Source organism: Tachyglossus aculeatus, chromosome 7, assembly GCF_015852505.1.
Source record: "Tachyglossus aculeatus isolate mTacAcu1 chromosome 7, mTacAcu1.pri, whole genome shotgun sequence".
Lineage (NCBI taxonomy): Eukaryota > Metazoa > Chordata > Mammalia > Monotremata > Tachyglossidae > Tachyglossus > Tachyglossus aculeatus.
In genome coordinates, this window is record NC_052072.1 from 37,542,598 (window position 1) to 37,558,217 (window position 15,620).

At 46.2% G+C, this 15,620-nt stretch overlaps 1 protein-coding gene across 4 annotated transcripts in view; it reads right to left on the bottom strand.

Moving 5' to 3' along the window:
* The window catches only part of BDH1 (3-hydroxybutyrate dehydrogenase 1), a 59,064-nt gene that overhangs the window by 30,426 nt on the left and 13,018 nt on the right, over window positions 1–15,620 (bottom strand). For all 4 annotated transcript variants that reach the window (XM_038748949.1, XM_038748946.1, XM_038748947.1 and 1 more), the window contains exons 2-3: window positions 6,375–6,500; window positions 2,128–2,200 (exon numbers count right to left, since the gene is read on the bottom strand). In XM_038748949.1, the coding sequence (XP_038604877.1) occupies window positions 2,128–2,200; window positions 6,375–6,457 (156 nt within the window). In that variant the 5' untranslated portion in view covers window positions 6,458–6,500. The remainder of the gene's footprint in view (window positions 1–2,127; window positions 2,201–6,374; window positions 6,501–15,620) is intronic.

Genomic DNA, 15,620 nt, shown 5'->3' on the forward strand with positions numbered 1-15,620 from the left:
ATGCCGCAGCTTGGTTTTCATTCCACAGGGGTGGAAGACAGTTACCCCGCTGTGGGACAGGGACTGCATCTGATCTAATTACCTTGTATCGACCTCAGTGCTTCAGTGCTTGCTGCATAGTAAGAGCCTACCAGATACCACAAAACTATCCCGATCCACGTGCACTTGGCTGTAGTTATCTCTCGGCCGCTGGCCAAGCCTACCGGAGGTATTTTCCGGCAAATCCAATCCTCCTGGCTATCCTGAACGTCGGAAAAAGCGACGAGAGGGCGAGTGACATTGGAAGACGCTCTTCCATTCACCCAGCAAGGAGGGCACGTGGCTAGTGCCTTCTCAGCTGCATGTGATACAGCGGTTAGACCCACGGGATTTTTCCAGGGGGGGTTCTTTTGGTCTCTGCTTTTTTTTTTTTTTAAATAAAGACAAATAAAAGTTTAGGTAATCCACTGCCAAGATTTACAGACTCACAGGCCAGGCATTTTCCGTGACAAAGAATCTTCCAGGAGCAAATTCCTTTCTGTAGTCGGCAGGACACGGATCCTTGGATGGCCTCTAGGGCTTATTAATGTCAGTGGTAAATGACTGACATAAGAAGCGAGCTGAGTAGACACAACTCTACAGTGTGGCTTGGTGGATAGAGCAGGGGCCTGAGAGTTAGAAGGACCAGGGTTCTAGTCCCGGCTCTGCCACTTGTCTGCTGGGTGACCTCAGGCAAGTCACTTCACTTCTCTGTGCCTCAGTTACCTCATCTGTAAAATGGGGACGGCGGCAGTGCGTCCAACCCCTCGCTCGCGTCCTGCCTCTCGGCTGGAACACCCTCCCTCCTCATATCTGACAGACAATGACTCTCCCCCTCCTTCAGAGCCTTACTGAAGGCACATTGCCTCCATAAGGCCTTCCGTGACTTATCCTTCCTTTCTTCTCCCACTCCCTTCTGCATCGCCCTGTCTTGCTCCCTGTATCCATCCCCCATCCCAGCCCCACAGCATTTACGTACGGATCTGTAATGTATTTATTTTTATTAATGTTTGCCTCCCCATCTAGACTGTAAGCCTGCTGTGGGAGGGGAATGTGTTCATTTATTGTTATATCGTACTCTCCCAAGTGCTTAGTACAGGGCTCTGTACACAGTAAGCACTCAATAACTACGGCTGAATGACTGATTTGCTTGTGTCCGCCCCGGCGCTTACAGCAGAAGGTCTAGAGAAGCAGCGTGGCTCAGTGGAAAGAGCCCGGGCTTTGGAGTCAGAGGTCACGGGTTCAAATCCCGATGCCCCCAATTGTCAGCTGTGTGACTTTGGGCAAGTCACTTTGCTTCTCTGTGCCTCAGTTCCCTCATCTGTAAAACGGGGATGAAGACTGTGAGCTCCCCGCGGGACAACCTGATCATCTTTTTAGTATGTTTGGTTTTGTTCTCTGTCTCCCCCTTTTAGACTGTGAGCCCACTCTTGGGTAGGGACTGTCTCTATATGTTGCCAATTTGTACTTCCCAAGCGCTTAGTACAGTGCACTACACATAGTAAGCGCTCAATAAATACGATTGATGATGATGATGATGATCTTGTAACCTCCCCAGCGCTTAAAACTGTGCTTTGCACACAGTAAGCGCTTAATAAATGCCATTATTATTATTATTAACAGCACAAGGTACATAGTAAGCACTTAACGAATACCACAATTATTATTATTATTATTATTATTATTAATTATTATTATTATGAGCTTTCCTTAGGAGAAACTCCCACTCAGGACTGCCCAGAAAAGCAAGACTTGAGGACTCAACGGAAGGGGGTTTCGTCACTCTCCGTATGTTAAGCATTTAGGACCACTGGAGAAGCAGCGTGGCTCAGTGGAAAGAGCCCGGGCTTTGGAGTCAAGAGGTCATGGGTTCAAATTCCCACGCCGCCAACTGTCAGCTGTGTGACCGGGCAAGTCACGTCACTTCTCTGTGCCTCAGTTCCCTCATCTGTAGAATGGGGATTAAGACCGTGAGCCCCCCGTGGGGCAACCTGATCACCTTGTAACCTCCCCAGCGCTTAGAACAGTGCTTTGCACATAGTAAGCGCTTAATAAATGCTATTATTATTATTATTATTATTCCCAGACCGACAGGGCATCTGTGCTCACCTGGTCCACGTTGCTGGTGTAGGATCGTCGGCCATCTGGGGTAAAGGAGGGAGAGTCAAATCGTTGCAGGGGCCTGCCAGGGAGAACATCATGAGAACACGGTGAGATCTCGGAACGGGCAAGGTTTCCATATTCCTGCTTAGCTCTCTTGGAAGTCGCTGAGCTGTCAGCAGTCTCCCGGCGCCAAACCAAAGGCATGTGAGGACAGAGTGTACGATGGAGAGTTGAGCTCAGGTTGCCGCTCTTCCACCTCGCCCCCCTCGCCTAAGTCTGGCGGATGTCGAATCCCGACTCCGCCACTTGTCAGCTGTGTGACCTTGGGCAAGCCACTTAACATCTCTGGGCCTCAGTGACCTCATCTGTAAAATGGGGATTAAGACTGTGAGCCCCATGTGGGACAACCTGATCACCTTGTATCCCCCCCAGCGCTTAGAAGAGTGTGTCGCACATAGTAAGTGCTTAACAAATACATTATTATTATTACTATTATTATTATTAAATGTGGAGCTCTCCAAGGACTTTGCTAACTGACCCCAGGGCTTCAGTTATTGATGATATTTACCACTGTGGCTGGCATCCTACGGAATTTCTGATTATAAAGCCCCTCCGCTCAGACCAGCTTCTGCTTATATTTCCAGTTGTACGCTCCTTTTGTTGCTGTTCTTTTTATTAAATGTGGAGCTCTCCAAGGACTTTGCTAACTGACCCCAGGGCTTCAGTTATTGATGATATTTACCACTGTGGCTGGCATCCTGGGGTATTTCTGATTATAAAGCCCCTCTGCTCAGACCAGCTTTTGCTTATATTTCCAGTTATAAGCTCCTTTTGTTGCTGTTCTTTTTTTAATGGTATTTGTTAAGCTCTTATTACGTGGCAGGTGCTGACCTACGCGTTGGGGAGGATACCAGATAATCAGTTTCAACACAGACCAAGTCCCACAGACTTAATCCCCAATTTACTACTACTACTACAAATAATAATAATAATAATTATGGTATTTGTTACTATGTGCCAGGCACTGTACTAAGCACTGGGGTGGAAACAAGCAAATCAGGTTGGACACAGCCTCCGCCCCACGTGGGGCTCACAGTCTTCATCCCCATTTTACAGATGAGGTAACTGAGGCACAGAGAAGTAAAGTGACTTGACCGAGGTCACACAGCAGACAATCGGCAGAGCCGGGATTAGAACCCGGGTCTGCTGATTTCCAAGCCCGTGCTCTTTCCACCACACCACTAAGCTCCTCAAAGGCAAGGATTATGTTGTACTCTCCTAAGCACTTAGTACAGTGTCCTGCAACAGTGGGAGCTTAATAAATAGTACTGGTGGATTGATTTCCTATTGCTTCCATGTTAGCAGCCCTTAGTACAGTGCTTTGCAGGGCTCAATAAATAGGACTGAATGAACGAATAAACGAATGAATAAGAGGCCAGGTCGCTGCGGCAAAACCTATAGTTAGGAACTCCCATGTTAGCAGTCCTTAGTACAGTGCTTTGCACACAGTCAGTGCTCAATAAATGGGAGTGAATGAATGAGTGAACGAATAAATAAGCGGCCAGGTAACTACGGCAAAACCTATAGTTAAAAAAAAAAATCCCAGACGTGGATGTGTCTCACTGTGGCAAACACCTCCTCCTCCCTTTTCACTGAGACCAAAATGGGACTAGGAAACGGTGACACTTGTCCTAATCATATAGGATCGACTCCGAATGGCTGGTTTGAGCCTCCACAGATCTCAACTTTGGCCCGGTGGATTGCTCCTCTTGCTCCTGGTTTCTCTTTGTTCCCTGCCTCCAGCTGGTCAGGATTTGGGAGGCAAGACAGGCTTTGTAATTCCAGATTCTGTCTTCCCCGGGGGTGGACTCCGGGTGACGCAGATGGTAAGGAGGGAAGGCTAGTGGTTTTTTCTGGAAGCAGTGTGGCCTAGTGGCTACAGCTTCATCAGAAGGACCCGAGTTTAATCCTGGCTCTGCCACTTGTTGTTGTGTGATCTTGGGCAAGTCACTTCACTTCTCTGGGTCCCTCATCTGTAAAATGGGGATGAAGGCTGTGGGCCCCACGTGGGACGTGGACTGTGTGCAACCCGATGACCTCGGATCTACCCCAGCGCTTCGAACGGTGCCTGGCACACAGGAAGCACTTAACAACTAGCATTTGAAAAAAAAGGCTCGATAACACATTCGTCCTTAACTGCACGGCTGCTGGGTTGGTGCCAAGGGTGAGATCTGTCCCATGCAGATGCAGGCCACAGGAGGAATTTTCCATTGCGAGACCTGTCCAAAAATATGCCTTGGCCCATGCTCACGGGGCGTTCTGGAAATCAAGTTGGGGTTGTCTGTCCTTCCTCCGGGAATTAGTTGAATTAACTGAGGACTCCCTTGGGCAAAGAGGATTTGAGTTGTGTACAAACTGGATAATCTGCCTTTACGTCAGAGTTGCTTTTTGCCTGCTTATCCAGATGACTGTTCAATCCTCCACTTTCCTTTGCCTATGCAGACCCAGCCCAAGTTAAGCTATGTCCGAGACTTCCGTTTCTCCTGAGCGCTGCTTTTTTCCCTTGGAAAATCCCTGACTCCAGAAATTCTCATTGCTCCTGTGGAAAGGGGTTGCACTGCCTGAGGCGCTTAGTACAGTGCTTCGCACACAGTAAGCGCTCGATAAATACGACAATGAATGAATGAATGAGGCCAAAGCTACAGTCAATCTCAAAAAAATACAAATGCTGTTTTAGCTGTCAGAAAAACCCTCAACATTTTATTTTTAGAATGAAGAAACAGTTTACACAAACACATAAGGCAGTTGGGTTAAGTTTCAAAATATTTCAATTACATTTCATTTACAGATGAACTCTTTTACCTTTCTTCACTGGACTCTAAAGCTGAGGCTGAGCAAGAGGCAGTTGGACAGACCAAGCCAAAGATCAACAGCTGCTGAGGAAATTTCCATGTTATTTTTAAATTTACATTCACCCTCATCAATAGTGTTGCTTTAAAGGCCACTTCCAGGAAGAATACGTTATGGTTCCAAAAGGGATGGAACCTAACTGTAGGACTAAAGGAACTTAAGGGATAAATTATTATTAATTATGATGGCATTTATTAAGCGCTTACTATGTGCAGAGCACTGTTCTAAGCGCTGGGGTGGTTACAAGGTGATCAGATTGTCCCACATGGGACTCACAGTCTTCACCCCCATTTTACAGATGAGGGAACTGAGGCACAGAGAAGCTAAGTGACTTGCCCAAAGTCACACAGCTGACAAGTGGCGGAGCCAGGATTTGAACCCGTGAAAAATCTAAAATAACTCTAACTGTATTTTACATGACCGACTATTCCTTTTCTATTTTGATTCCGACCTGTAAGTCATTATGGACGTGCCAATTGGAAAAGGCTATCGAGTATCGAGTTATGAGAAGCAGCGTGGCTCAGTAGGAAAGAGCACGGGCTTTGGAGTCAGAGGTCATGGGTTCAAATCCCGGCTCTGCCAATTGTCAGCTCTGTGACTTCGGGCAAGTCACTTCACTTCTCTGGGCCTCAGTTCCCTCAACTGTAAAATGAGGATTAAGACTGTGAGCCCCCCGTGGGACAACCTGATCACCATGTAACCTCCCCAGCGCTTAGAACAGTGCTTTGCACATAGTAAGCACTTAACAAATGCCATTATTATTATTACATGCATTTAATCAAATAACTTAGGATATTCTCATTTATATACACGAAAGTTCAGCTTTCGAACTCTATAGCAAATGATTTTCTAGTAAATGGGAGCTTTAAACCAATACTAAATGTGAAGTTGAGAGAAATTTAATATTTCCTGCTTTTCTCTGACGTGACTAGTAGAAACAAATGTTATTCTACTTACTGGACCAATTTACAGAAAAAAGAAATCTGCGCGGTACAACCGTTCACTTTAAAATGTTACTTACACAACAGCCTTTTCATTATTTTCTCCCGGTCACCTTCACAGGCCCAGCCAAATGCCTGAGTCCATTCATCTCGCTTGTTATACATTAAATTAACTCCCAGTAGAGTTAAACTGGGAACCAGACTTTTCTCTTTTCAACTCCGTACTGCAGACGACCGCTCCAAAGCATTCCTACTTTCCAGATGATACCGGAGTGAAAACTTGAAAGGCAATCCAATAGCTACTACTTCTAAGGCTACCTGTAGCACAGATTTTTTAACAAAAACTGTCTTGCCTTGAAAAAATCATTCTTCATTTAGACCTCCTAACTGGTGATTTCTTACCTCACACCATTTTGCACGTTCTTGAAACTCAGAGTTTTCCCAGATAAACCGAAGAAGGGTTGGGTAAGCCGGGTAGACAACATTGTTGCAGTCAGCGTTAAGATGGGCAGCTCCTCCCTGTTGGCCCTGAAACACAAAAAGTAAGTCTGATCTCCCTTGCTCTTTCTCAGGAATGAATCGAATTTACTGAATGCTAACTGTGTAGAATACTGTACTAAGCATACATGAGAAGCATATATGGTCATGAGAAGCATACATGGTCATGAGAAGCAGCGTGGCTCAGTGGAAAGAGCCCGGGCTTTAGAGTCAGAGGTCATGGGTTCAAACCCCGGCTCCGCCACGTTTCAGCTGTGTGACTGTGGGCAAGTCACTTCACTTCTCTGTGCCTCAGTTACCTCATCTGTAAAATGGGGATTAAGACTGTGAGCCCCCCGTGGGACAACCTCATCACCTTGTAACCTCCCCAGTGCTTAGAACAATGCTTTGCACATAGTAGGCACTTAATAAATGCTATCATTATTATTGTACAGGAGAGTTTGTTCATTCATTCAATCATATTTATTGAGCGCTAACTGTGTGCAAAGCCCTATACTAAGCACTTTGGGGAGTACACTATAACAATAAACAGACATATTCCTGCCCACAGTGAGCTCACAGACTAGAGAGTTCAATATAACAGAGTTGGTAGGCATGTTTTCTGCCTACAAAGAGCTTAATATCATGGATGGTGTGTCCCAACTGACAACCTTGTATCTACCCCAGCTCTTAGTACAGTGCCTGGCACCTAGTAAGTGCTTAATAAATATGAGAGAGAGAGAGAGAGAGAGAGAGAGAGAGAGAGAGAGAGAGAGAGAGATTGAGAGGCAGAGAGTCAGGGCACCTTTCAGCTTCTGACCACACCAGTGCTACATAATAATGATGATAATAATAATAATAATTATAATAATAATGATAATAATAATAGCAGCATTTATTAAGCACTTACTATGTGCAAAGCACTGTTCTAAGCGCTGGGGAGGTTACAAGGTGATCAGGGTGTCCCACAGGGGCTCACAGTCTTCATCCCCATTTTACAGATGAGGGAACTGAGGCCCAGAGAAGTGAAGTGACTTGCCCAAAGTCACACAGCTGACAATTGGTAGAGCCGGGATTTGAACCCACAACCTCGGACTCCAAAGCCCAGGCTCTTTCCACTGAGCCACGCTGCTTCTCATTTAATGTCTGATAAGGACGGGTGCTCAGATCAATCCATGGTATTAAGGGCTTACTATGTGCAGAGCTTGGGAAAGTAATAATAATAATTATTATTATTATGGTGTTTGTTAAGCACTTACTGGAGGCCAAGCACTGGGGTAGATACAAGCAAATCGGATTGGACGCAGTCCCTGTCCCTCGTGGGGCTCCCAGTCTCAATCCCCATTTTACAGCTGAGGTAACTGAGGCCCAGAGAAGTAGAGTGACTTGCCCCAGGTCACACAGCAGACAAGCGGAGGAGCCGGGATTCGAACCCACGACCTCCTGACTCCCAAGCCTGGTCTCGCTCCACTACGCCACACTGCTTCTCAGAGTTTGTAGCCTGCCACAAGAAACTTTCTGTCTTCAGAGGGAGACAGACATAAAAATAGATTAGGGACAGGGGAAATAATAGAGTCTAAGGACATTTATCTAAGTACAGTGAGTAAGGTCATGGTCGATGAAGAGGGCTATTTCTTCACATAGTAAGCACGTAATAAATGCTATCGTTATTATTATAGCTATTATTATTATTATTGTTTGTTCATTCATTCATTCAATCGTATTTATTGAGCTTTTGTGAAGAAATAGAGAGCTCTGACTGGGACGGCCTTTGGGCGGAGATGTATTTTAGGAGGGTTTTGAAGTTGGGGAGAGTGGCGGACTGTTAGATTTGTTCATCCATCCATTCGTATCTATTGAGCGCTTGCTGTGTGCAAAGCGCTGTACTAAGCGCTTGGGAGAGTACAGTATCACGGCAAACAGACACGTTCCCTGCCCTCGGCGGGCTCACAACGAAGGGGGAGGAAGTTCGAGGCCCGAGGGAGAGGCGGGCAGAGCGTCGGTGGTGGGACAGATGAGTCGGAGGTAGAGAGAGTAGGTTGTCGGAGTAGTGGGGTACGTGGGCTCGGATGCAGTAGGAGATCAGAACTAGGAGAGCTGATTGAGTGCCTGAAGGATGCTGAGGAATTTCTGTTTGATGCGTAGGTGGATGAGCAATCACTGGAGTTTTCTGAGGAGTGGGGAGACTGGGTTTTTTAGAGAAATAATCCGGCCAGCAGACTGAAGTCAGGACTGGAGAGGGGAGAGACGGGACGCAGGGAGCTCAGCGAGGTGCCTGATGCGGTAATCAAGGACAGAGGTGGCTCAGGCTGTCAGGTTTGTGAAGGAAAATCGCGGAGAACCCGAGAAAGGTGGAGCGGTGCTTTGTTTTCTGGCTTAATATTTTCAGAAATCCTCTAATTGTAATAATCATGGGACTGGTTGGGCGCTTACTATGCGTCAAACACTGTTCTAACCACTGGGGTAGATACAGGTTAATCAGGTGGGGATACAGTCCCTGCCGCCCATGGGGTTCACAGCTCAAGTAGGAGAGAGAACAGGTATTGAATTCCCATACCGCTGTTGAGGAAACTGAGGCCCAGGGAAGTTAAGGTCATACGGTATACTCTTCCCCCACAGCCACCCTCCACCTTGAAAGACTGAGTTTAGCAATACCATTTTCAAATGTTTAATCTTTGGCTCAACTTTGTTTCTAGAATTTATTTTCACGTGAGATTGTCTCCCAGGAATGGTGTATACTGTAGTAGCTTTGAAGTACCCATGCCTGTGTCGTCTCTGGTAAAGCAAATGTTTCTGAACAGGATTGGTATTTTATTATGTTTAAGCCTTGGGAGCGGTTGAACGGCTGAATTTGAAATCAGCAGCGTGGCTCAGTGGTAAGAGCCCGGGCTTTGGAGCCGGAGGTCATGGGTTCGAATCCCAGCTCCGCCACGTCTGCTGTGTGACCTTGGGCAAGTCACTTAACTCCTCTGAGCCTCAGTTACCTCATCTGCAAAATGGGGATTGACTGTGAGCCCCACGTGGGACAACCTGATCGCCTTGTATCCCCCAGCGCTTAGAACAGTGCTTTGCACATAGTAAGCGCTTAACAAATGCCATTATTATTAGTAGTAGTAGTAGTAGTAGGGAAGTGGTGGAACTGGGATTAGAGCCCAAGGCCTCTGTCTCCGAGGCTCGTGTTTTATCCACTTGGGCTTGCTGCTTGGATGAGCAGCTTCTTCCCTTCTTCTTCCCTTCTTCCCTTCTTCCCTTCTTCTTCCCTTCTTCTTCCCTTCGCTCCTTCCCTTCCCCACAGCACCTGTATATATGTATATATGGTTGTACATATTTATTACTCTATTTATTTATTTATTTATTTATCTTACTTGCACATTTCTATCCTATTTATTTTATTTTGTTGGTATGTTTGGTTCTGTTCTCTGTCTCCCCCTTTTAGACTGTGAGCCCACTGTTGGGTAGGGACTGTCTCTATATGTTGCCAATGTGTACTTCCCAAGCGCTCAGTACAGTGCTCTGCACATAGTAAGTGCTCAATAAATAAGATTGATTGATTGATTGATTGATTGATGAGGAGTGCTTAGATCAGAGTGGTAGCAGTTGGGATCTTAGATCAGTGTGGCAGCAGTTTGGATGGAGCGAAAAGGGTGGATTCTGACGATGTAGTGAAGGGAGAACCGACAGGCCTTTGTTACAGATTGCTCTAGACCCTAGACCTTTTTTTTTACTGGTATTTGTTAAGCACTTACTATGTGCCAGGCACTGTCCTAAACGCTGGGACCTTGTCTTGAACAGGTGCTTTCGATGCTTCCATTTCCTCCTCCCCAAACTCACCATCTTCAACATCTTTTGAACACCTCTACTAGGAACCGAGCAGACACAGTCCCTGCCCTTGAGGAGTTCACGGCCAAAACAAAGACACAGGTGGGCGAAAATATCAGTGGCAAACTGTTTGTGAATGCTGCAACACTACAGCTTCTTTGAGGGGCCCGAAAACCAACTGAGATGCATTAAGGATGCTTTCCTTGGGAGGTGAATTCCATTAGTAGGTCTCAGTGATGTTAAAACAAGGCCAATGTCTCCTGAGGTTTTAAACACACGTTGAAGTCCTGTAAGTCTACGTAAGAAATCAACAAAACCTAACGCTTAGTCAAGGTTAGCACTTTGGTTATATGCAAACCGCAATCTTTCATTCATGCTTATGCACATTACTCACTATCGTATTAAGGCCCTTTTCCTCCAAGATTTTACTCATGCATTATTAACTCTGCAGCATAACATACATTATTCACAATCATATTAAGGCCATTAGGTCCTCTTAGGTAAGTACGGTAAAAATGCAAAATCCTTAGAGGAGGGGGTTAGGAAAGAGGTTGAAATGGTAAGAAGATGTAAAGCAGTTTGGCCTAATGGAAAGAGAGGGAGTCAGAGGACCTGGGTTCTAATCCAGGCTCTGCCATTTGTCTGCTGGGTGACCTTGGGCAAGACGCTTAACTTCTCTGAGCCTCAGTTGTGTAAAAAGGGGGTGAAGACTGGCAGACCATGGACTGTGCCCAACCTAATTAGCTTGTGTCTATTCCAGTGTTTAGTACAGTACCTACCACATAGTAGGTGCTTAACAGGTACCATTTTTTTTTTTTTTTAAAAAGAGTAATTTAGATGCAGGGACATGGAGCACTTGCCTACCCTGTGACTCGTGAAGTAAAGGACTGGCTCTGTTGCCCCATTATTCTCCTAGTCAGAGCTGCTCAAAAAGAATAATGAAAATAATAACTGTGGTATTTGTTAAGTGTTTCCTGTGTGCAGGTCACTGTACTAAATGATTGGAAGAGTACAACACAACAACGGACACATTCCCTGCCCACAACGGGCTTACGGTCTAGAGGGGAGACAGATATTAATATAAATAAATAAATGACAGATATGTACACAAGTGCTATGGGGCTGGGAGGTGGGATGAATGAAGGGAGCAAGTCAGGGTGCCGCAGAAGGGAGAGGGAGAAGGGGAAAGGAGGGCTTAGGCAGGGAAGGCTTCTTGGAGGAGATGTGCCTTCAGTAAAGCTTTGAAGTGGGGGAGAGTAATTGTGTTAGATAAATATAATAATAATAATAATAATAATTATAATGTTGGTATTTGTTAAGCGCTTACTATGTGCCGAGCACTGTTCTAAACGCTGGGGGGTAATCAGGTTGTCCCACGTAGGGCTCACAGTCTTAATCCCCATTTTACAGATGAGGTAATAACAATAATAATAATAATATTGGTATTTGTTAAGCACTTACTATGTGCGAAGCACTGTTCTTAGCCCTGGGGCGGGCGGGGAAACGAGGTGATGAGGTTGTCCCACGAGGGACTCACAGTCTTAATGCCCATTTTACAGATGAGGGAACTGAGGCACAGAGAAGTGAAGTGGCTTGTCCAACGTCACACAGCTGACAAGTGGCGGAGGTGGAATTAGAACCCACGACGTTGGACTCCTAAGCCCGGGCTCTTTCCACTGAGCCACGCTGCTTACGATTGAATTCATTCACTCATTCATTCATTCAATCGTATTTATTGAGCGCTTCCTGTGTGCAGAGCACTGTACTAAGCGCTTGGGAAGTCCAAGTTAGTAACATATAGAGACGGTCCCTACCCAACAGCGGGCTCACAGTCTATGAAGGATGAATGAATGAATGAATTTGAAGAAGGAGGGCATTCCAGGCCAGGGGCAGAACGTGGGCGAGGGTTCGGTGGTGAGATGGGCAAGGGCGAGGTACAGTGAGAAGGTTGGACACAGTCCCTGCACCACATAAGGCTCAGAGTCTTAATACCCATTTTACAGATGAGGGAACTGGGCCACAGAGAAACCCAAGCCCAAGGTCACACAAAACACAAGCGGTGGCGCTGGGATTAGAACCCAGGTCCTTCCGACCCCCAGGCCTGGGCTCTAATAGCAGCAGCGTGGCTCAGTGGAAAGAGCCCGGGCTTTGGAGTCCGAGGTCATGGGTTCAAATCCCGGCTCTGCCAATTGTCAGCTGTGTGACTTTGGGCAAGTCATTTCACGTCTCTGGACCTCAGTTCCTTCATCTGTAAAACAAGGATTAAGACTGTGAACCCCCTGTGGGACAACCTGATCACCCTGTATCCTCCCCAGTGCTTAGAACAGTGCTTATTATTATTATTATTATTATTATTATTATTATTATTATTATTATCCACTAGGCCAAGCAGCTTCTCCCGTAGCAGACACATGGCAGAATGGTTTGCTATTTTAATGCTCTGGTTCACCCTGCCCCTAAGTGGCCCAGGGCAGTGTTCCTTTCCTGGGACGGCCCTGGCACGACGCTACTGACTGCCTTGCATTGGGCACATCTCCTGCAGAAAAGCGGAAACTGATTTCCTCTCCATTCTGCAGCGGACAAGCGCCCCTCGCACATCACCTGCTTCGAACCAGGAAAATTGATCTGAACAATCTTCAATTTTTCTAAAAATGAAAAAAAGCCATTTATAAAGCTCCCTACCCCGCAGACCTGAGATTTCAGCTTCATTAATGGCCGGGCACATTTAAGTCGCTTCAAAGAAACCCGGACTCTAAAGAAACCCCTCCTCTCTCTCTCCATCCCCCCCACCTTACCTCCTTCCCTTCCCCACAGCACCTGTATATATGTATATATGTTTGTACGTATTTATTACTCTATTTATTTTACTCGTACATATTTATTCTATTTATTTTATTCTGTTACTATGTTTTGTTCTCTGTCTCTGTCTCCCCGTTCTAGACTGTGAGCCCACTGTTGGGTAGGGACCGTCTCTATATGTTGCCAACTTGGACTTCCCAAGCGCTTGGTACAGTGCTCTGCACACAGTAAGCGCTCAATAAATACGATTGAATGAGTGAGTGAATAAAGGATCCCTTAGAGTTGAGCACTGATCTTCGGACTGAATTCATCCCTTTCCAGCCGCACTGAGAAAAAAGGGCAGTGATACTAATCCCCAGGGGTGGGCCTGGGGCAGGGCAATTCTATTTATTTTATTTTGTTAATATGTTTTGTTTTATTCTCTGTCTCCCCCTTCTAGACTGTGAGCCCACTGTTGGGTAGGGACCGTCTCTATACGTTGCCAACTTGGACTTCCCAAGCGCTTAGTACAGTGCTCTGCACACAGTAAGCGCTCAATAAATATGATTGAATGACGGTCAGCTGTATAATCAGCACGGAGCAGTGGATACAGCCTGGCTCAGTGGAAAACAGCATGGGCTTTGGAGTCAGAGGTCGTGGGTTCAAATCCCGGCTCCGCCAATTGTCAGCTGTGTGACTTTGGGCAAGTCACTTCACTTCTCTGGGCCTCAGTTACCTCATCTGTAAAATGGGGTTAAGACCGTGAGCCCCGCCGTGGGACAACCTGATCACCTTGTAACCTCCCCAGTGCTTAGAACAGTGCTTTGCACATAGTAAGCGCTTAATAAATGCCATTATTATTATTATTATACAGGGCAGGCTTGAGAGTCAGAAGGTCATGGGTTCTGATCCCAGCTTCGCCACTTATCTGCTGTGTGACCTTGGGCAAGTCCCATTACCTTCTAGACTCTCTAGACCGTGAGCCCACTTCTAGACTGTGAGCCCACTGTTGGGTAGGGACTGTCTCTATATGTTGCCGGCTTGTACTTCCCAAGCGCTTAGTACAGTGCTCTGCACACAGTAAGCGCTCAATAAATACGATTGATTGATTGATTACCTCTCTGGGCCTCAATCTGTAAAATGGAGATTGGGACAGGGACTGCGTCCGACCTGATAAACTCATATCTACCCCAGTGCCTAGTACAGTGGCTGGCACGTAGTAAGTGCTTAACAAATACCACAAGTATTATTATTATTAGTCCTTGGATTCAGGGAATTGAAGGGGGAGCGGACTCCACCGCCCACCAGACGATGATTTCGACTCCACCCGCCCCCCCCGTCTTCCCCTCTTCCCACTTCTTTCCTCTCCTACTCAGCTCCTGGCTCCTTTAGCCGCAATGTCAAGGCATATGCCCAGCGCTTAGAACAGTGCTTTGCACATAGTAAGTGCTTACCATTTGTAAAATGGGGATTAAAAGTGTGAGCCTCATGTGGGACAACCTGATAACCTTGTATCTCCCCCCACTGCTTAGAACGGCGCTTGGCACACAGTAAGTGCTTAACAAATACCATTATTATTATTAATAAAAAGGAACTGTAAACTGGGGTAGAATATGCAGGAGCGTGGCTCAGTGGAAAGAGCTTTGGAGTCAGAGGTCATGGATTCAAATCCAGACTCCGCCAAGTGTCAGCTGTGTGACTTTGGGCGAGTCACTTAGCTTCTCTGGGCCTCAGTGACCCCATCAGTAAAATGGGGATTAAGAATGTGAGCCCCCCATGGGACAACCTGATCACCTTGGAACCTCCCCAGCGCTTAGAACAGTGCTTTGCACACAGTAAGCGCTTAATGTCATTATTATTATTATTATTATTATTATTATTATTCTGTTGGCCTCAGTGACCTCATCTGTAAAATGGGGATTAAGACTGTGAGCCCCCCCGGCATGGGACAACCCGTTCACCTTGGAACCTCCCCAGCGCTTAGAACAGTGCTTTGCACACAGTAAGCGCTTAATAAATGCCATTATTATTATTATTATTAACAAATACCATTATTATTATATGCACCACGCCAAGCAGTGGGAATGCCACTCCTACCCCTGTCTTGCCGACCGATGGAGCCCTCAGTTTCTTCCCGTGGCTTTGCTCTCCTCTCCAACTCCTCATTTCCCCTTTTCCCCTCCCTGAGGTCTTTCTCACCACTCTGTCAGGGAAGACTCTAATAATAATAATAATAATAATGATTATGGCATTTGTTAAGCACTATGTACCAGGCACTCTACCAAGCACTAGGGTGGATACAAGAAAATCGGGTTGGACACGGTCCCTGTCAATCAATCAATCAATCGTATTTATTGAGCACTTACTGCGTGCAGAGCACTGTACTAAGTGCTTGGGAAGTTCAAGTTGGCAACATATAGAGACGGTCCCTACCCAACAGTGGGCTTACGGTCTAGAAGTCATCCCAATCGATCACATTTATTGAGCGATGTGTACAGAGCACTCCTGAGGGAGAACAACGGATTTCTAGACTGTGAGCCCGCTGTCGGATAGGGACCGTCTCTACATGTTGCC